This window comes from Saccostrea cucullata, unplaced genomic scaffold, assembly GCF_032062105.1.
Source record: "Saccostrea cucullata isolate Sc308-1 unplaced genomic scaffold, CSIRO_AGI_Scuc_v1 ctg2384, whole genome shotgun sequence".
Taxonomy (NCBI): domain Eukaryota; kingdom Metazoa; phylum Mollusca; class Bivalvia; order Ostreida; family Ostreidae; genus Saccostrea; species Saccostrea cuccullata.
Genome location: NW_026941540.1, coordinates 1 through 21983, shown reverse-complemented (window position 1 = coordinate 21983; position 21983 = coordinate 1). Strand labels below are relative to the sequence as shown.

At 34.2% G+C, this 21983-nt stretch overlaps 3 protein-coding genes across 3 annotated transcripts in view; 2 read left to right on the top strand and 1 right to left on the bottom strand.

Annotated features, from left to right (window-relative positions):
* LOC134258025 (papilin-like) overlaps positions 1 to 7668 on the top strand; it is a 68698-nt gene extending 61030 nt beyond the window's left edge. The window contains exons 27-35 of the mRNA XM_062740584.1: positions 1353 to 1709; positions 1987 to 2175; positions 2480 to 2602; positions 2810 to 2942; positions 3156 to 3310; positions 3965 to 3979; positions 5441 to 5713; positions 5992 to 6264; positions 6586 to 7668. Coding sequence (XP_062596568.1) covers positions 1353 to 1709; positions 1987 to 2175; positions 2480 to 2602; positions 2810 to 2942; positions 3156 to 3310; positions 3965 to 3979; positions 5441 to 5713; positions 5992 to 6264; positions 6586 to 6749 — 1682 coding nt within the window. The 3' untranslated portion in view covers positions 6750 to 7668. The remainder of the gene's footprint in view (positions 1 to 1352; positions 1710 to 1986; positions 2176 to 2479; positions 2603 to 2809; positions 2943 to 3155; positions 3311 to 3964; positions 3980 to 5440; positions 5714 to 5991; positions 6265 to 6585) is intronic.
* A 2141-nt stretch (positions 7669 to 9809) lies between these two features.
* Positions 9810 to 13129, bottom strand: LOC134258024 (uncharacterized). Its single transcript, XM_062740583.1, has 5 exons — positions 12972 to 13129; positions 11904 to 12093; positions 11534 to 11600; positions 11190 to 11290; positions 9810 to 10887 (listed from the first exon to the last, which is right to left on the bottom strand). The coding sequence occupies exons 1-5, from the start codon at positions 13025 to 13027 to the stop codon at positions 10300 to 10302; spliced, it is 1002 nt and encodes a 333-aa protein (XP_062596567.1). The 5' UTR covers positions 13028 to 13129; the 3' UTR covers positions 9810 to 10299.
* Positions 13130 to 13154: 25 nt separating this feature from the next.
* LOC134258023 (DDB1- and CUL4-associated factor 15-like) lies at positions 13155 to 21320 on the top strand. Its single transcript, XM_062740582.1, has 13 exons — positions 13155 to 13292; positions 14679 to 14797; positions 15288 to 15438; positions 15572 to 15678; positions 16048 to 16148; positions 16460 to 17563; positions 17804 to 17901; positions 18147 to 18272; positions 18590 to 18681; positions 19009 to 19067; positions 19530 to 19605; positions 19905 to 20017; positions 20650 to 21320. Exons 1-13 carry the CDS (start codon positions 13251 to 13253, stop codon positions 20703 to 20705), a joined length of 2244 nt encoding a protein of 747 aa, XP_062596566.1. The 5' UTR covers positions 13155 to 13250; the 3' UTR covers positions 20706 to 21320.
* The last annotated feature ends 663 nt before the right edge of the window (positions 21321 to 21983 follow it).

The window sequence follows — 21983 nt, the reverse complement described above, 5'->3', positions numbered from 1 at the left end:
ACATTTCCAAAAATGACCAGCGGCCGACGGTTTTTGAAGCAAAAATGGGTTTCTTTGGGTTAAAGTGGGCAGTTCATCGTCTGTTTTCTTGCTCAATTTTGACCTCTTTTTTGTCGGCCGACCAATTTTGTGTCCATTGGTCCAAGTTATAATTTTTTCTGCATCGGTGCCCGATTTCTTCAATTTAAATTATCCGTCGACCAACCTTCGATCATCATCCAGCCATTGGCGGTCAGTTTATTAAGTCGGTCGTCCGTCATTCCACAATAAGGGTGTTCAAAATTTCGGCCGACAGTTAAAATCAAACTGTAGCTCAGAGCTTGATGATCGGGTGACGATTGGCTGACTTGTGAATATTAAACCTAATAAGGATACCTAGCGCAAACAAAACTTTGATGCATGGATTCATATATATATTTTTTGAACGGAAATAACATAAATTATTAATCCGTAAGATATAAAGAAATTCTAAGTATTCTTTGCTGCATAGATATGCGCCATTTGTCGTATTTATGCAATTCTATACAAAATCTTGCACACATTCTCAACATTGAGTCAGAATCTTACAAAATTCTGACTCTTTGCCTTGCAAACATTACTCACATCACCTATCTGAATATAGATCTATGAAAAATATTGCTGATTTCTAAAGAACAAGATTTTTTTTGTGTGTTCTTTATCTAAGTCATTGGTTTTCTTAGGAATTAATATGACTGCTCCGTGTCGCACGGCACTCGTGTCGGCTGATCATGTTCTTTCAGCCGACAAGACCAGAAAAATTTAGTAGCCCAACCATCGGCTTAAATGTGACCTAGGCATAACTTTTCAATTGCATACAAAAATTGGAGAGACTTGGGGTTTTTCAGTCATGAAAATAGTACAGTATGACTTTTTCTCTCATTATCTTTGTTCATTAAGAAATGTGAACTACTCTGCCACAAAATCCAAAGAACCCCTTGGGGAGAACTAGGGATTGGTTTTATCTTTTCTGAAAAATTCAATGTTAAGTATGAATTTTAAACATAACAAGATTTGAACTCCATGTTTTGCTAAGATGAGGTCAGTATCAAAGCTCTAAGTAAAGATCCTTGTCAAGCTTAACAATCATACAGTACATGTGAAGAAAATATGATTCATGAGTATATTTTGTTGATTGTCATGTGAAATTAAATTTTATCTAGATTTTGCTTTTAAAGTTCCCAAGTGCTTCAACATCAGAAACAAGTTTTACATGAAGGATGTAAAATTTCCTCTCTCCAGTTCCATTAGATATACCATTACATCACACTGAAAAGATTATTTTCATTTTTAGCATCACACTGGAATAAAGCAAAGATTATTTTCATTTTTAGCAAGGACAACCGTTGCACCCAGAAACAAAGATCCCAAGTGCCTGCTTCCAGTTGACAGAGGAAGCTGTAGTAACATGACAGTTATGTACTACTATGACCCATCTATCAGTGACTGTAGACCCTTCAGGTGGTATGGCTGTACTGGTAATGCTAACAGGTTTAGTACTGGACAGGAGTGTAGAGAAGCCTGCTGGGATAGGTACAATGTTATACCCACAGAGCGACCCAGGGTCACCACTAGACGACCTACTTATCCCACTGAGAGACCCCGCTTTACCACCCGAAGGCCCACGTACCCCACAGAGAGACCCAGAGTTACCACCCAGAGGCCTACCACCACTAGAGAGTACACCCTCAGTATGTTTATCTCTCTCTCTCTCTCTCTCTCATTTTTTTCTCTGTAAACGTGGATACTTTATTTTTCAGGATAGCCAAAAATTTGTTTTTCAAATATTGTATAAACATTTGGAAGATAAAATTTACGGAATTTTTTTTTTTGTAGTTTTCAGACTGTATATTTAATAGTTGTCACTTAAATTTCGTACATTTTCTTTTGTGAAAAATTGCAACAGTAACTCTTGAACTGCCCTTATAAAGAGTATTTAACATAAAAAACTAAAATTTTTAAATTCAGATGTGGACCTGTGTGATGAGACATCTGACAGAGGTACCTGTTCGAAGTGGGAAGTCAAGTGGTACTTCAATAAGACTGAGGGAGAGTGTCGGCAGTTCTGGTATGGAGGATGTGATGGAAACGCCAATAGGTTCGACGATGAAAGGGAGTGCCGTGAAGTCTGTATAAATAGACAGCGCCCAACACCAGGTAGGACAATGACACCGTTCAGAAAAGTCAACCTGTTTATAGGGCAACTTAAAAACCAATCAAAACTAGCTAGAGCCGCTGACCCTCGGGATCTTATACTTAACCTTCACATTTTCCATCTGCAGCAAAGAAATTATATCCTATGATCATATTTCATTTTGCTAGTTAGCTAAACTAATTAGATTGCATAATGCCATGGAAGATAATTTAAAATTTATTATTGATACACTTGATAAATTAATGAATAAAAGATATGTTGTACCCTCAAAAATATTGTACTAACAGTATATCTTAATCTTCAAAGCCCCCACAAAAGCCCCGGATGACAAAGATAACGAGATAGATGACAGGAATTGTGGGTCTCGATTCGGCTGCTGTCCCGACGGAATCACCCCAGCTAGAGATTTCTACTTCAGTAACTGCAATGGTAGGTCAGACAAGCAGCTCATGAGGTGATGTGAATAGTTTGATAAACCATTTATTTGGTAGGTCATAAGGAATTTTCATTGCCACCCTGACAAAATTGTAAAATGTTTTGATCATTTTTAAATGTGGGCTACCTGCACCATGCCATCTGAAAAACTAAATTGACTTCTATCCCACTGATTTTATCCTTGAGATTTTTCTTCTTCAGATGAAGCTGGTCCAGATACTGATGTGATTGAGGGAGATTATACATCATTGATAGAGGTGCCAGACTCTGATGTCGTAATACCGTGTAATAAATACAGATCAGGATATGGTACCATCTCATGGTACAAAGATGGGTAGGTAAATTTTTTTTCAAATAAAGTGAAAGAATATTCTTTTGTGTAATTTGTTTTATTTATGATATGTAATTGGTATTTAATTGAAATTCAAACCGAAAAGAATTGCAAGTTCAAGATGACAAAGTTTAACTGTATGTAGGAAAAGAATATAAAATTTCTACATTCAGTTTCAATACTTAAAGATTATAAAAATAATATCAAAATCTGCAGATTCCAAATAACAAAGAGTGACAGACTGGTAGTAAATCTGGATGGTTCACTATTGATTCATATGGCGACACTGGATGATAGTGGCATGTATGCCTGTCGTGTTGCAGAAATTGGATCCACCCCAGAAATAGAGAGGTTTAGACTGCAAGTAGAAGGTAAGGGTCCCCTTATGATGAATTTATAACCCAGGTTTTAAACTTTTTTGTAGAAATGTGCGTTTGGTTTCTGAAAACTGTTTTTTTTCTTTTCTCCAATTAGAATAATTCCATAACAACTTTGTACAGTCATGTATATCTTTATGTGTTTAGAAGTGGATGGGGCTATGTGTTTAATTGGGATTTTCTGTAATTGTAAACAATTTATTTAATACAGTAGTGGTAGATTTGCTTGAACTTGAATTTTCCATAAACTTTGTGACTACAAATAAACTTGGGATTATGTGTTAGTCTGAATAATTTTTTCATTCAATATTTATTAAAGCTGTGTGTTTGTCCTTGCTTATTTTCACCTTTCTAAACTGTCTTTTCATTAATTTGTCTGAAAAAGAATTAGAAATTATTTGAGTCTTAACTTTTGGAAGGGAATTGGGAGGGAGAAGGGTAGTCAAGGTGTTAAAGCTAAGTACACAAGACAAGGTATTCCCAATATATGTACCACCGGCACCCTTTTAGATGACACTCCTAACTTACCATGAAAAGTTCAGACATTTTTTAAGCTGAAAATTAGATCCACCCTGCGTTAACGTCATAATCTTTGTTGACCTTTAACCTTTGTGTAATAATATCCCTGACACCTGTGTTTGGTTTCAGCCCGTGGAGTTGCAGGTAATTACAGGCGTATAATTTATTGTCATATTTTTGGTTTCCAAATTTGACTGCAAACTAAGTAACTCACTAGTTTCAAATTAGTATATACATTTATACTGTATACTGTCAAAATTTATGCCTATGCCATTTTTTGCCTCAATTCTAAGAAAATATTTTTTTCCTATAAATTCTTTCTTTAAACTAAAGTGCCCTTTATGAAACAATGCAGTAAAAGATATGAAAATTTACACAGTATACAGTATTTTCACAAACTTTTTTTTATTTACTGTAGATTCCTAATTGTACGTGTAGAATTAATTATCGCGTAATTTCACGAGAAGCACCAAAAGCGAAATTAAATTACTCACCTTTATTTTTATGGTGCTGAAATGTATGTTAAAACTCGATCTTGATCTCCATTCGTGAATTCATATTCTCGCGATTTGCTGTTGAAGAGCCCATTCGCGATAAAAAGTACTCGCGAAAAATAAGGAATCTACAGTAGTTAACATGATAGACTATGAATGTTGTCTAAAATAATATGTATATTTTAAGTGTAGACTACATTTGCATGAGCAGTTTTAGCTTTTTTTATATTAATTAATTTAAAATGTTCTTCATGTTATAGTTACATGTATTGTGTGTATTTTATGTTGATATGAATGATGACTCTTGTCAATCCATTCTGTTCTTCTCAAAATCAACACTACATTATAGTTCAACTTTAGCATGTCTTGATTTACTCCAGTCCAGAAGTGGACAAAAATTAACATTTTTTCTAACCTTCATGTATTACTGATTTTAAGGTTGTTCTACATTTTAACTCAAAATATGTTGTAAAATTTTATTACACACATTTACCAACATGAGATGCATACCGGTAATTTAGAACTTGGAGAAAGAAAAAAAATATATGCTCATGTTTTAAAAACAAGGGATTTTGATGTTTAAAAAAAAAAGAAAATCAAGTGTATATAGTTTTGACAGAACCTCATATTCTTAGTTAATGTATATATTTTTAAGGACAACATTAAAGCAGATAAGGTTTTTATCTTTAAATCATGAAACTCTACATGATGTATAAACTCATATTTTTGAATGATCGATTTCAAATCTTTGACAATAACAAGATAAATCTTTTGTGTATACACATAATAAAATGTACTTATACTGATGCATGCATTTTACATATACATAACATATAGAAATTCAGTGTTTTTTTTTTTTTTTCAAACATACCATTTAGATTACAACAAATTTCAGAAACATATCAGCCAAAATAATTGTTCTTAGATTTAGAAATGTGAATACAAGACAAAATTGATTAAATAACTTCATTGAGAAAGAATTTGAATAGCTTATTCATGTTATTTTTGCATTCTTCATACATATTTATGAATTGATGGTAATGACTTTACAGAAGCTACAATATGATTGGTTACTTTATGGTAATATCCCATCATCATTCTTTACCCACAGCTCCTATCACAATTTTCCCGACACCAGCCATGATTGTGGTTCAGCCGGGAGCGGACGCCTTCCTCCATTGTCAGGCCTACGGTAACCCCCAGCCCCGGGTTGCCTGGTCTCGGGACGGGTACGACGTATCCAGGGACCCACGGTTCACCGTGTACCGTAACGGTACCCTGATCATACAGAGGACGATAGAACAGGACATGGGAAGCTACCTCTGTGTGGCCAGCAATGGTGTGTCCACACCGGAGCAAAGGATCGTCAAGCTACAGCTCAGAGGTAATGTAAACTCATAGGGATACATTGTTCAGCTACCGTTATTTGCATTCTTTTGGGTCACTGACATAAAATTGGTCATTGGCCATGTTTTAAATCCAAAAAGATTGGCAGGGTGTCCCACATCTGACAGTCTGTTTTAGTGTTTAGCTGTATGTTCAAATGTATTCATTTGATCAAATTCATCAAAAATGGTAACTAAGAATGGGAATTTTTATAAAACGTTTTCAAAATGCTCCTCTGTTAGATTTTTGATCTGATTTCAATTGTTTTTTTTTTAGAGTCTTTGAGGGCAAGAATTGACCGTTCAGAGGAGACAAAACGAGAGGGTGAGGCCCTTTACTTGACGTGTTCAGGCATTGGGTACCCCACTCCAACGATTTCCTGGAGGAAGAATGGGCTACCATTAACAACTGACCAGAGAATAAAAATCCAGGGGGGCAGTATGAGGATTATAAACCTGGCCCTCGAGGACACAGGCACTTACACCTGCGTGGTGAGGAATGATGAGGAGACAGTTGAGGACACTGTGTCAATTCAAGTTGTTCCATTTGGTATGTGTAAGATTTTTCTATTATGTTTGCATAGGATCATTTAGTCATGTCACTTAATGCAAAAATGATAAAGGGTTCAAGGAACCAAAATTATCTCTTGTCTTCATGCATGTACATGTACATCATATTTTTGTCAAAGAACTGTTCAATTTTACAGAATACATTTATACTATTCAACAATAGATGTTTATATGAACATTATTTTATGACCAGTACATCTGAAATCTCATGTAATATAAAAGAATTCTAAATATGTAACTTTTCATGTTCAAAGCATCAAGGTTTAAAATTATATATGAATTTTTATCAATTTTGTTGTAGATTTAGTTCCCTCAACTTGTGTAGACACAGCCAATAAAATCAAATGTTCACTGATTGTTAGCGCGCGCCTTTGCGGCCACACCCGATACTCAAAGCCTTGCTGTGAGAGCTGCCAAAGGGCGCGAGAGAAATTAATGCGACAGTCAGGAAAACGCAGGAAATGAGAAGGCACTGCCACCTTTAATACTCAGCCACTCTCTGCGTCACGCCCTAATGTAACAACACTTGTATACACTATGTAAACTAGTTTCTCCATTCTCCTCCTTATATATAATTCATTACAAATCTTAGGTTAAGCAATTTGATATGCATGTATAAGGTTACCTTTTTTGTATTTTTATAATTATATAAAAGTGTATGCTGTTAATTTGTGTATATGTCTTCTGGTCTGTTAGTACTTTGTACTAGGTATAGATCACATGAGAAATCCTTGCTTTTTTTCTGTAAAAAATCATTTTTCCCCAAGTTTAATGTGTATTCACCTTTGTCTTACTACATGCTAGCTATAGGGCTGACGGTGGCACTGAGGCCAGTTAACATTCCAAGAGAATTATTGGATCTGTATTGAGTATTATGTTAATTATATGCATGTAATCATTCTCAAGAAAAAAAAACAGATTGATACCAAAGTATGTAAATTATAATAAGCCTAATAACATTATGTAGCCATATTCCACACTTTTTTAATCTCACACTGTATAGAGAATGTTTATATAGTGAATTATTCATGTATTTTGAAATTGATATTGCCTTTGTTAGGTGAAATCGGTCAAGTGATTAGTTAATTTACAGATTATATTAAGATTGTAATTAAGGAGAGTAAAAACGAGAATGCTGGGAGACTATTCATCAGAAAACATGGATATGTTAGGAATTTTTGTGTTAAATGATGTATTTTAGCTAGCTATTCAGATTTTTAAATTGCAGTTCAAGAAAAACCATTAGATACCTCTTTCTGTGTTACTATGCAATGGTGCTCATTTAGTATTGCTTTTCTTATTAAGTCTACACCTTATACAAAAAGCAGTGTCATTTTATATTGTTTACAAAAATCTGGATTTTTAATAAATGTTGTAAATTTTCTATGTTGTCATTGTTGTCATTATATATTGGAAAACAAGCAGATTTTATGCTGACCTTTTTTTTAAGTTGACCTACATATGAAGAAGCAGCCCTCACAATGGGTGATGGTGCTTTTCAAACAACAGTTCGTAGAATAGTTGACACAAGATGTATCAACTGATAAAATTTGAGCTCCTTATTATCCTAATTATTGAGATAAAAGTGCAGAATTCCAAAAATACATGTAGTTAACAGTGACATAATTTCTGGTTGACACAATCCAAGGACCTTATAAGATCTATCAGCTCAAGAAGTATGATTCTAAAGCCCATTATTATTCAAAATATTTAGATGGCCTTAAATTACATCAGTAAGGCATGGTGAACAGCCTTTTGGCTGACATTCAAAAGACCCAGATGCATGTTTGCAAATATTGATGATTCTAAGCCTCTCAGTTTCTGAAATATTCAAATAAAACCAAATGAATAAAATCAAATGAAGTACTAAAATAGGTCTCCATGACCTACTTTTTTTACATGTAGTTGATTTACTCAGAGACCGTTGTGGCCTCAAGATACATCAGCTGACAAAGTTTGGTGATCCTAGGCTTTACATTGTCCAAAATAAGCATTTAAAATTGAAAATACCTGCAAGGACCCAAGATGCATCAACTTACTAAACCTCACAGTATCCAAAATATTAAACCAAAATGTTTTGAAGGTGATGAGCTAAATAATATACAGAAGACATTTTTGGTTGACACACTCTGCAGCACAATGATGCATCAACTGACACGTTTTGATGATCATAGGATTTATGACAAGATTTGATTATCTCAGTCCTTAAGGTGGACAAAATATCAAACTTTTCACAAAATATCATTTGGATAAACTTCGAAGTGACCTCAAGACTAGTGTACATTCTTTGCTTCAGTGTGAAGCCTTAAACAACTTTTAATCCACATTTCTTTATAGTTTCATTTTTATCTGCCCAGTGAATCCATGAGAATCCATGACTTTTGCTTTTTTTTCCCACTTATCTCCCCTTGTTCATGGGCTACATCCCTTTGGGGTAAAGATACTCTAAGAAAGAGCCATAGCTGCCTTACCGAGAAATCACCTGTTTCTGTTTATAGATACATGTACCTTTCAATTCAAAATCAAACTGCATGTAAATATTTGTGGACCACTGTTTATTTTAATAGTTGCAAGTTTGTTACATGACAATAATTTTACTTGTTCAATACTCTTATTCTAGACAAGATTGTTAGAAAATTTTAAAAATACAACAAGCTAGCAGCTATCATGACTTTGTGTCATTAAACTAGTTTAAGGCTGATTTTTCCCAAGATAATTTCAAGGTGTAATGTTGTATTATAAATCTCTTACAATATTTATACATGTATTATAAAATAATAAAAGAAAACAAGGGGAAAATGCACAGAGAGAAAAAAAATAAAATCGTAGACAAGAAACACGCACTGTGAGACTGGAACTCACGATCATGATGTCTTCAATCCAGCAATCATACCACTGCGCCACGAAGTCATGAGGATATTGTGGATAAATTTAACACAAATTGTTGAATCTTGAAATAGTTTTAGAAAAAAAATTAAATACATATTTTCAACATTTTCAATATGAAGACCACCTTTAACCAAAATTATCTAAATGTAATGATGTACAGTCTTATCCAAATAAAATTATTCAGAAGTTGTTTTTCTGGTTAAGGGTGGTATTTTGCTACAGTTTGTAATTCTTTAGGGGGGGTCCTCAGTATTTACTATATTCTCCATATAAACTGAACGATTTTTATATCTATCATATGAGGGAATTATTAATATTTGAATATTATTTTTGTGTGATTTGCTTTAAGGCATGTATAAACTAACATTGTATGACAAAATTTTGGTTAAATAATGTATTTAAAAAATCACTACTAGGGTAGGTGAATCTATCGTGACTATCAAATGCGCTATGGCTCTTTGACAAAATTGGATTCCTGAGATAATGCCCATATTCCAAGAAGTTTACTCACAAAGAACAAAATTACATAGCATGTGGGCTCAGAGGAGCTAATCAAGGGCTTTCAACCTGCTTGCTTTTGCTGGTTTATAGTCATCTCCTAATCCATTCATAACGAACATTCACTGAGCTGAGACATTTCAACATTCAATATCACACTCTTTTAATGAATAAAAAATATTTCACATTCTATGAAATTCAAATTTTCTCCCCAAGTTATTAATATCAATTAACGATCAAATTAAAATATTATTTGGACAGTATTACCCGGTAAAACATCTCAGTATTTTAGAGAACTTTAATATCTGTTATAAAGCATGCATTGTTGTTATATGTAGATGCATACTTTTATCAAATAACTTGTTACATAAACTTCTGAAGATGGCATTGGTGGACTGTCACTTTTTTAACTCTAACAGGTCCTTTTTCTCATTTCTACATACATATATACCTCTATCACAAAGCAGTTATTGCATTAGATGCTACAGATACACTCTACTAAGAAACCAAATTTTGTTTTTCTGAAACATTTTATGAACATGAAAATTAAGAGGTACATTTCTGCAAGCACAGCAAATGTCTGTTGGGGCATTTCAGATTTCATACACTCTTTATAACTGAGTAAATCTCAGGATTTGGGGTCATCTGTTTTGGTTTCACTATCGTCTGTGTTTCTCACATCTTTTGAATTATCCCCCGATTTATCCTCACTAGCTTTACTCTGTCCAGTCCTTTCACTGTCCCCTCTCTTGGGCCCCTTTGCCTCCTCCTCTGACCCTATTTCTCCTGTCTTCTCTCCATCCTCTATCCTAGCCTCCTCTCCTTGCTCCGCCTTCCCTTCTTCTCTCCGTGCGCGTTCCTCGGCCGACTCCTTCTCCACTTCATCCATGACTTTGTAAACAATATCCTGGATGTCCGGCACATCAGGTTGTGGCATATCCTTTAATTTTTCCGCATTTTTTCGTTTATCAATCATCAGTCTCACACCCGTGGCTGTTTCTCGGAGTTTTTCTCCGGGGGTCCTCAAATCCAAGTCTTCGTCTTGTGCAATAACATCGGGATCCTCACCAAACATGTCCACATTGGGATCAAAGGTGATCAGATCGTCATCTACTGGCATAAGCATGTCATCGTCAATTACCGTGGGAGGTATCACCGCTGCAGCAACTTGACGCTGTTCCGCATTCAGGAAGTTGAACAATGCACATGCTTTTTCCTGCACAAATTTAAGAAATTTTATTCAAATTGAGTGTGGATCTATTTCTACCTTTTCCAAACCATCAAGAGTTTTAAATACAGTGAAATCTGTCTTATCCAAAACCAGTGAAAACCATTTCACTGTGAATTCTGACCCATTCTATTTCAACATTCTTTAGCATTAAATCAAACTATGTAATCTGACATATTCATGTATCTGAACCACTTCCAGATGGCTGTGATTATATTTAACAACTAAAATTTCACAAAAATTAGGTTTATATTATCTCTGTGTTGTGCTTAATATTTCAAAATACATACTGTAGGTAGAACATCAAAATTAATTTTGTTGACTCTCAGATATTTCAAAGCCTCCGGACTCAGTCTCTCCATGTGAGTGCCCACTCCAATCAAGAGGATGTCTGTAAGGAGGTTAAAAGAATAATGTAACAGGCCTATTGACTACTTAGCTAGTAAATCTGGTAAATTTTCTAAAACTTCCTGTGAAAATTACAATTCACATTCCTTGTGAAATTCTAAAATCTGAATACTAAAGTACAATGTTTTTCCTTCAACCATAAAAACCTATTCCCATGTAGAAAAATGTTTTCCCCAAAGGATGAAAACCTTACCCCACAAAAATGAATGATTTACAGTATACTCACCAACTTTTGGATCAATAAGAGTAAACAAGGACAAAGAGGCTTCATTTATATCTTCTATACCCCTAACCTTTGAAAGGAAAAAATAACAAGAACAAGTTGCAAAAAAACATAATTAAATCATATAAATTTTCAGCTTAAAAGTTTGCTTTTACTTAAATTATAGAAAAGGTAGTCTTTCGAATAAGGACAAAGGAAAAGTTAATCAATATAGGCTACATAGTTAGGCAAGAATTTTTAAAAGTCTGCTAGTCAGCCCTTTTACTGGATCAAATCAAGTGTTGGACAGATCTCTCTCTGTTTAATTCTGCATAAACATTATAAGTTTACAAGACACCTATGGAACATGAAAACTAAGAATTGAGTGACATACATTCCAATGTAGAACCTCTCTTGGGAAGAACACAGTGGGTCCTATAATCCTGATGTTCTCATTGTGTAAAACAAAGCTTGATCTACTGATGGTCTTTATCATAATTTGGTCCTCCAAGTGGTCACTTAACTGGTTCAGGGTCACCTTGGCTGCATTGGCCGCACTGGACTGATCCCATCGAGCACATCTCCTGCAAATATAGATAAAACAAACTGCAATAAGGGTTGGCCAGGAAATAACAGCAGTTAGAATTACCAGTGGTAAATTACCTTTGCTAGTACTAATAAAGTCACAGTGTCAGTTTGACCATTACAGTTCATCTTGAGCAAAATTATAGGTCATAAAATGAACAACTTTCTCAAGTTTTGTATAACAGATGTTGTAAGTTGGACTATATATACCATGGAATGAATATTTTTGGATGGGTGACCATCTTGCATTACAATACTGGTGGCAACATAGTGACTGGAGTTTGATGACCTGCTTCATAAAGCTATATAGTCTAGAGCAAGGTCTTTGAGTCCATTTACAGACTTAATATCCATGCACAGCATAGATAACATTAGGTTGCCACTGCCACACACTCAGAGAGCATGGAGAGGACCTAGCTTTTCTTCAGGACTAAGCTTCCCTGGGGTGGAAGGAAGTGCATTGGACACTTAGGGTTGAACTGCTTCAGATGCGGCCCGCCAGTGAATTTATTATCTTTTCTAGTAATGTCAGACCAGTCTTTTTTTGTTTCAGACAAGAACTGCTTATGCAACTTTCTTTAGATGCAAATTACACTCTAGTTGTACTAGTCTGTTTTTGTTGTTGTTTTTTTTGCATTATGTAATCTATTAATTATAACTATACAAGAAATTACAGTGTACCACAGGGCTCACTTATCACGCTTATATTTATGTAACCATATAGTCAGACTCATATTTAATAACTCGATCATATCACAGCTTTTAAAAGAAGGAACAACTAATGAAGGATATTTATTTCATTCCTTACATTATCATTTTATGTAATGCGTCTTTTTATCAGTTTCGCATTTTATGTATAGTGAAATTATGCACCAACCTCATATGATTTGTGAGGACTTTTCTGCACAGTAAAACAAATTGTGAACGAGACATGTTTCATAAATGACCTCTCAGTTCGAAGACATACTAGCGTGTGATTCCGGAACTGGTCCGCTTTCTAGTCGTCAATTGGATTTCCAAAAGTCTCTGTTGGTTAAGCGTTTAGTGGAGATAGGATTTTCTTTATCTCATGGGAAGCATCTGACTAACATTGAAGCAACCCGAAAGCGCTCAGACGACACAAAGATTTCTTTGAAAATGAATTTATAGAATTTAAATGATGTCCTGCAGTATACTAAGAAAGCTCTACAATAGAGAGGTTGATTACTTTACAATTATATTCAGTTTATGCATGTTCTGAATAGATTTAGTGAATGATACATAACGGGTTTTGCAGTAAGAAAACTTCAAAAACTAATGTGAGAATGTTGTTCTGGCCACATGGTATTCAATCAAACTAGCAAGTCACCTCATTTTTCCAATAAATTAAAAATGAAGGAATAAAAGTATTCCAACAATCAAGTATTTTGTTGATACTACTGATTTTCATAACTATTTCTGCTCAATACCAAATCGATCAAGGGTACTGTTCTTCCCTTCACTGCTGCAGTAAAAGAGTTAGTATTTTTATTTGGATACCAAATTAATTGCCTGATATTTATGGGATTAAAGACATTGTCTCTGTGTATCCATGTCTGTCACTTATTTTCTAGGCTTAGATTGTCTTTGTGTATTAGTTGATGATCGAGTTTTAGTTTCCTTGGTATTTTAATCCCACACCCTTTCACTTTTTTTTTTTTTACACTTGATCCATTAGTTGCAAGCAGTCTCTGAAGAAGATTTCTAAATGTAAAATTAGGACTTGCCCATTTGGTTCTCAGTTGTATCAGTTGAAGAGGTACAGGAAAAATGGGGTTAACCCCATTAGGGGTTCAATAAGCAATCATTAGTCAGGTGTCTGTTGGAAATACAAGTGAAATGTTAGCTGCAAAACTGTGGTGTTATAGTTTTATATATTAGTTTTTGACCATAATGCTACAGATCCTGTAAAGGAAAAAAAAGGTGCAATTTACGGCACAGGATTTTTTGCGTAGTGTTGGGGTGAATTTCTTCTCTCTCCAGCGTTGGTCAATCAACTACATTTCACTCCCTGCTTTATAATTCATCCACCTCCCAATTCTTTATAGTTTTCTCTGAAGGCCAATAAACTCGCTTGTTCTGAATTTTGTGCCATCCAACTGCAAGATCAAAACAAGCAAGTTAATTGATCTGTAGCGACAACTATAAAGAGTGAGTAAGTAATTAAAAAAAAATACATGTTGGTTAAAGTATGTGTCTAGAATTAGGGAGTGAAGGGTAGATGATTTACCAATGCTAGAAAATGGAAAAATTCTCCCTAACAGTGTGCAGAAAATCTTGCGCCGTAAATTGCACCTTTTTTTGCGTTACAGGATCTGTAGTGTTATGGTCAAAGTCTAATATGTAAAACCACGACGCCACAGTTTTGCAACCAGTGAAATGTTTGATATTTCGATGGTCCTATTTGTCTAACTGACACAAAGTCAATAATTATTTTTTACAAAATTGGTTGACTGGGAGTTAAAAATTGGATTAAGCTTTCTAGTATGTCCATTTTGAAGTAAAATTTTGCATAATGTGTTGCATACAGCTGTAATACTAAATATAACATATTTTTTTAACACAGACCAGGGGAACAATAAAACTCCACAGGAGACAGAGACAGTGCCAGTTCTTCAATAAGATTCCCACTAGATTATGTTTCAGGCTCCCATCACTGGTGTCAGAGGAGGCATTGGAGGAGGGGTAAGGAAGATGAAGTTTACAATCATCCTTCAGTAAAAGATGTTAAGTTAAAAAAATCAATCAGATACATTTCATGATAAATTCATTTTTGATTGGATAAGGATTCCTTAATTATTATATAATTGTACATGTATTTAGAATTAATGATTATTTCCTTTAAGAAGTTGACATAGTATGTACACATATTGTTGTCTATACTAGCACCTTTTCTATGTTTAAATGTCATATTCCATTTATTCATGAGACTGATAAGATGAATTTTAGAAGGAGACGATATTGCAATTTTAATATAAATACATGTGCATCTGATAATGATATGAGGTTTTATCAAAGATTCTGTACTGTATAGTGATGATTGTAATACTGGTGGAACTTTGCCTATTATTCCACCTTCCTGAACTTTAGATATGATTGCAAGAAAAATTAAAATCAATTGAACTTCACAGGCAAAATATATCATTAAAAGTTTTTATCCGAATTCATTTTTTAGGCATGTGTTTCTGGGATTCACAAAGTGTGGTCAGTTTGTGGTGAGCTACACGACTTCTATGGATGCTGATCACCAGTCTGTGCTCCCGGTGTGTACATATGAATACAGACTACAGTGGTGGTGGTTTGTACCCAATCAGCCATTACAAAAGGTAATATTTCAACTGGAGACAAGCAAACATAATTTTACACGTACAAGCAAAAGATATTCAAATACATTTGTACACTTTGTAATTCTTTTTATTTATTTCTTTGTTTGTTTGTTTGTTTGGGTTTTTTTTGTAGGTGTCTGAAATCAAGTTGTTTGGTGAGGAAGAATTGACTGTGGATCTATACATTTCTTTTTGTGAGTGGCCATCAGACCCATGTAAGGTTCTGATATTTGGACACAGGTAAGCACCAGCAAAATCAAAAACAGTCAAACCTTGTAATCTCAAATTTGAAGGAACAGTGAAAACACTTCTGAGATATTGGAGGATTTGAGATATTGAGAATAAAATACTTCAGTAAAAATTGTTTTGGATTTATAAATCATTGAATTATCCATGGTATTTGAGACGTCCATTTTTGAGATACCAAAGTTCGCCTGTAATTAACACATACATTTGCACTATTTTGTAGGCAGGTTTTCAAAACATTTATATTTTATGTAAACTTAGTAAATCTTCAATATAAACATAAATGAGTGTCTTTGTATTCAATGGTAAATTAAACAGCCTTTTATATGTATTGAAGTGACTAAATATTCTGCTTTGTTTCAGTCTCCCAAGCCAAACACAAGATGGATGTTCCTCATGTTATATGACCATTACATCAGTACCTCCCCTCCAGAATTGTACATTCTGTCAGATTATTTCACCAGGTATGAATTGAAAAGTAAAAGTATTTCAGAAAAAACAATTTTGTAGCTATAGTTAATACACTTACCATAAAATTGATTCTAATTTGATATTCTGCAAGGCTCTTTAGCTCTAAAACCTTTTAAAGTTTGTTCATATGCTTGCTAGAACACTGTATTAATTGATATTTCTTTCAGAGTTATTCTTTTTAATCTTAAAATTACGGCTAAAGGGAGGGGGTGTGGAAGAGAGGAAATAAATGCCTTAAAGACATATTTATTTACATGACATGTACATCCATGTAAAGTAAAAGAAATTTTTTTGTGCAATTTAGATGAAGACAAAAAGCAGAAGCCAATCAAGATTCCTTGTATGAAGCATGCCTTTTCTGTTCATACGAAGTTTGAATTGACACCTCCATTTCCACCATTTGGACCAAGAACTCAATTGAAAATAGATGGAGTGGCTGTTATAAATACCGGGGACTCAATAGTAGCACTGTCAGTCAATGTGGATGGCTGTGATGAAAAGGAAACTACCTCCATAGCATTAACAGAAGTTTCTGTTCTTATTGACAATCAAAGTAAAGACCAGCTTTTAGAAAATCCCAAGCTTGAAAGTCTTAAGCAGTATTCCAGGGGACCAGTTTCACCGAGTATGTGTGAGTGTCGCCGTAAACATACAGACCCTGCCCTCTGTCTATCTCCGCATTCTGTAGATTTGATGGATGAGAGTCAGAAAGAGAACATGGATGGTGGTGTGTTAAAGGAGTACACACGTCAGCGTTCTCCGAGAGCCAGTTATATGGAGGGACCAAAGTTATGCAAGCATGGGGGGTCTTTAGTGCCTTCCTCACAAGACTGGTTAGATAATATTAATCTAATGACAGATACCTCACAAACTAGTGATGTGCTTACCCAAAATAACTCTGTGATGCAAGAGGTTCACGAAAGCGGATCTCAGGTCCACACCATTGATAAAGACAATTCTCCACTGGATTCCATAAAGTGCCTTAGGTCACCCTCAAAATGTGATAACAGTGAACTTAGTAAATGTAACACACCTCTGACAAGTATGCCTCAGAAGTCCACTTCACCAAACGAGCCCACCGACAATGCAAGATGCCCCTCCCCCAGCCAACCCACCAATTGTCGCTCCCCTGGTCCAGCCAAGTCTCCTGGGCCCCTTTACAGCCCAGCTAGTAGCCCACTTCAACCCAATCCCATCTGTAACAACTGTCTGTTAGGAAACAAGAACCCTGCCTCCTCTCAGCGGTCTTTCTTCTCTCCCTCTAACAGTGGGACCAGTACCACCAGTACCAGTAAGAGTGCAGAGAGTGTGTACTTACAGGTCAATGAGACGAGGACTGTCACCTACACTGTCCGCAAGTTTTCTCATGCCTTACAGAGTGGAAACCAGTCTCCTGGCATTGTGGAAGGTAATTTGGGAAGTCAATTAAAACTAGTAAAATTATACATTTAGATCATTAAAGGCTATCTTTAATAATGCTTCGTAGATACAAATGAATGCAGTATGCAACAAGTGTTGCATTTTAAATATTTTTTTTTGATGGATTATTTCAATATCATTTTGGTAAAACAGAATTGGCTCAGAATGAACTTTCTGGCTGTAATTTTGATTTCTGAGTATCAATAATGATGTGAGATTTTTTTTACAGAGGACTTTGATCTTGCTTATAGAAGTATACTACCTCTGGAAGTGTATGGTGACAAAGATAAGCCACTTTTTCCAGCCCACTGTAAAGAGGCATTACAGGTTACTCACAGATTTTAATTGCTAAAATACAAGTAAAAATTCTAGACCATCTGCCAAATTGGGAATTGATGTTTTTCTGATTAAATGTCTTGGTGTTATTCCATGATATTACATACTTTTTGAAATAAGGAATCTACAGTACACTTTAATACAGTATGCTTATCATTCTTGAATTGAACAATGTTAATGTGTGTGCATATATATAGGAAATGAAATACCTGAAATGTAAATAAATTATGTTGTAGGAGTGTGTACGTGTGACCCAGATGACATTTGATGTGGAACATTATTTAGAGGAGGTCATAGGTCATTTTGCTGATTGGGGTCACAGATACATTGCTTTCACTAACTACGACCTGCAGATTTTAGATGTAAGTCCTTTTCGTTTCTGAGTTTTTCAGGAATGTGGCCTGTATGTTGTAATAGTGGTTTAACATTATTTTTTTTTGCAAAAAAATTGTAGAATCTCATCTGAAATTCTAGATAAATTCAGTGTAGAACTGTTTGCAAAAGGCCCACTTTGTGAAGCTGAAAAAAATTATTAAATCAGTTGTTTTACATAAGCTCCCTGGTAAGCTTAACAAAAGAAATGTGATAGATTATAAAGGGATCTCAATAAAGAGCAGATATATTCTTAATGTACGTGTATTGTTTTGCCTGGAATCTTCTACAAATTGTTTTACTATAGGTATGTGCAGAAAGTACCACAGTGATAGGTAAAGTGTTTGCACTAATTCATGCCAAAGAGGAAACGGATGCAAGCAGAAAAATAAAACGCAGGTATGCAAAAAAAGCAATGCACAATATTTTTTTAATGAATTTAGCTGTCATTATGAATGTAAAATGAATTTTTTTTTTGAAAGATGTATATTTAATTTACAAAGTCCTAGAAATATTCTAGACATACTTTATTTTCTGTGTGAAATTAACGCAATGTATAACAAATTTGCTGGGAAAATTTATCACAGTGTATCTTAATCATTTAAAGATAGAGATTGGTATTTCAAGAAATCTGTGTAATTCCCTACCTAAAAATTGTGATTCTGAGGAACAACAAACTCATTTTTCATTTTCTTGTGAATACTGCATCACTTCTTACTTTTTTAGTAAAAATGCCATAAGAAGATATCAAACAAGCTTTTGTTTTGCCTGGAATCTTGCCACTGGTAAGAAGTTTGTCTTGATAGGGAATTTTAAATATGTTGAGTTTAAGAAACGTACATAGGTGTGAAGATGTCTGCATGTGGGAACCTGCTGCAATTAGTAAAGTTTCAAACCATGTGCACGCTTTCAAATTAAGGTATCACAAGGTATTTGCAAATCTTCTTGTGGCGGAGATTTAGATTGATTACAAATAAACATTTCTATTCATATCAAAACCACACTTGCTCATCTTATGCATTTATGAAAACTTTTTAAGACATTTTTATCAAATTTGGCTTTCTTTGCAATTGACCCCATGGTGTGAAGGAATAGGGGTCGATAGGTGTAAATATTTAAAATTGTCAAGTTGGTATCAGTACATGTAAATGCTTTCAATTTAAGTAATTTATTATCTTTCTTTTGTTTATTATCTTTCTGTTTGGAGTTATTCGTCTTTATCTTTATTGCTAATTATTATTTTCTAGGAGGATATGAGACCAAATTTATTGGTGATTTGATAGAGGTTGATGAAGTGGAAATCAGAAGGATTGAAAGCACTTGGTATGCTTTCAAATAATTTGTTTTTTCAATGGATAACATTAGTAATCCTTTACATGATCTTTAAAATTTTGACTTGATTGTATTAATATATGTGTGATTTTTTCATCTCAATGTAAGCTTAAAGAGAAATTTGAATGAAAAATTTGCTTATCATATAGATAGGCAAATTTTTCATTCAAATTTCTCTTTAAGTTGTTTGTATTAGACAATATAGATTTTTATGAATGTTATAGAAATGAAAGTTTAAGTAATAAAAAATCACAGATTGATATAATGGGGTCATATATTATCTGTTACAGGAAAGAGTGGAAACCTGGCTTCAAAGAATGTGCAATGCTGAGACGACAAATGTACATTCCCCAGTCCACACAACGTTATGTCAATGTTTTATCAAACGAATCTGTCATCAAAGGTTTGTATTAGCTAACTTAAGCTCCTTAAAATATTCACAAAACCAACAAATAGTTGAATGTTCAAATGTTTATTTTGATTGATATGTTCATAATAAATACAGGAAAATAGTCTCTCTTTGTTACCAAGATGATATTAAAATTGATAAAAATACAAATTGCTTACAATAAATCGAGCATAACAAAAATTTACTTTTTTCTGGGGTTCTATGTGAAAATGATTTACATTAGGCCAAGCTTAAAAAATTCTTTGTTTGCAGTTGCTGACCTATAATTTTTAGTGATCAGGGTCAGAGATTGGTATAAATGGGGTATTTTTTTTTTTTACAGGAAAAAAAATTGTTTCAAAGATCTTTGATAGATAACATAAAATAAAGTTTTTCATAGGCCTACTTTACACAAAAAGCTGCACTCTTGGTATAAACTAATGATTGATAAAGACAAAAATTGAAAATGAAGCAGTTTTTAATATCCCGAAAAATTGGAAAAAAAATATTACAAAATGGCTAAAAAAAGTTTGGGTCGGGTGCATTTTCAGTGGGTCGGTCGGCAACTGCAAACAAACAATATTTTATATTAGGCCTTATATGCATTGTTAAATTCATACAAGCATGCACTGTTTTTTTATTAACAGGAGAATCTCTGAAGTTCATCATAGCTCCTCAGCATTATGTAGCCCTCCTGATCTAACCTTAATTCATGGAGCAGAAATAGGAAGATATCTTACTGAAGGTTTATGTAGGGCAAGATTATGTAGATATGATGATCCGAGATTAGAGCATGATTATACTGATATCCTGATTTGACTCTGTATAAAGCAAGAAGATAAAGCTAACTGAAATCAAAGTTCTTTGTTATTATATAAAGCAAGTTTATATAGCTACCTTGATCTTACAAGTCTCACACAAAAGATTGTATTCATGTATCTTAGGCTTGCTCTAGACCAAGACTCAACAAGTCACCAAGGTCCATCTTAAAGAACTCAAGTGGTAACTTACTGTGTACATGCATGCCAATAAAAAGGAATTTATCTTGAAATTGTGATAACATATTACTTGTGCATCATTATTATCTTATACAGTTGTGTTCCATACACCAGATTTAATATTTAAATCTGTTTTAACATGTCCAGCATCAAAGTTTTATGAGTATTCTTCATAATTTATATTTCAAGAGAAAATCAAGCCTTTGTTTGTGAAAATGTTTTGTCCATTACTAAAAATGCAAACATTGTTTTTACATTTTCATGTATTTAGAAGCTACCATGTTATTGTTACATGAGAAATAATAAAAACTGAGCTACATGCTTTTTTTGGTTTATCTTCTTTCTTAGTCAAGTTTCAAGCTGAAATTGAGTAAACTAAGTACTTTACCAGACACAACATTTTGTGTAATTATAAATTTACCTGACACAGTTTTTATGCTCCAGTTTTTGAAGAATTGGGGGTATATAGTTTTTGCCCTGTCTGTATGTATATCTGCCCACAAAAACTTTAACATTGCCCATGATTTTTGATGAGTTGATGCTATTGGCCTCATATTTCAAATGTGTATTACTCATGACCTTTTTAGGGGGTACCAACAAATTTGACCTCTTGATCTTGACCTTGGTTCTATTCTATCTTGACCTTTGACTCTATTTCGCTAGAAGTTACACAGCTTAAAGCTTGTTCATAACTTTTAAACATTTGCTGCTAGTGTTTTCATACTTCACTTACATACATGTATTCATTGTGTCAAGACCTTTCCATGGATATACATGTAAGCACATATGTATTGTATTTATGACCTTGACCTTTTAGTATGACCCACTTTGAAAAAACTTTAATTTCGGACATAATTTTTCAACAGTTTATTTTTACTGCACAAAATTTACCTTGAAATTTTATTTGGGTCAGGAAAATCTTCATATTTCACAGGTGTATCCCATGTGACAAGGCCTTCCTTTATCTTTGACCATGACCTTGA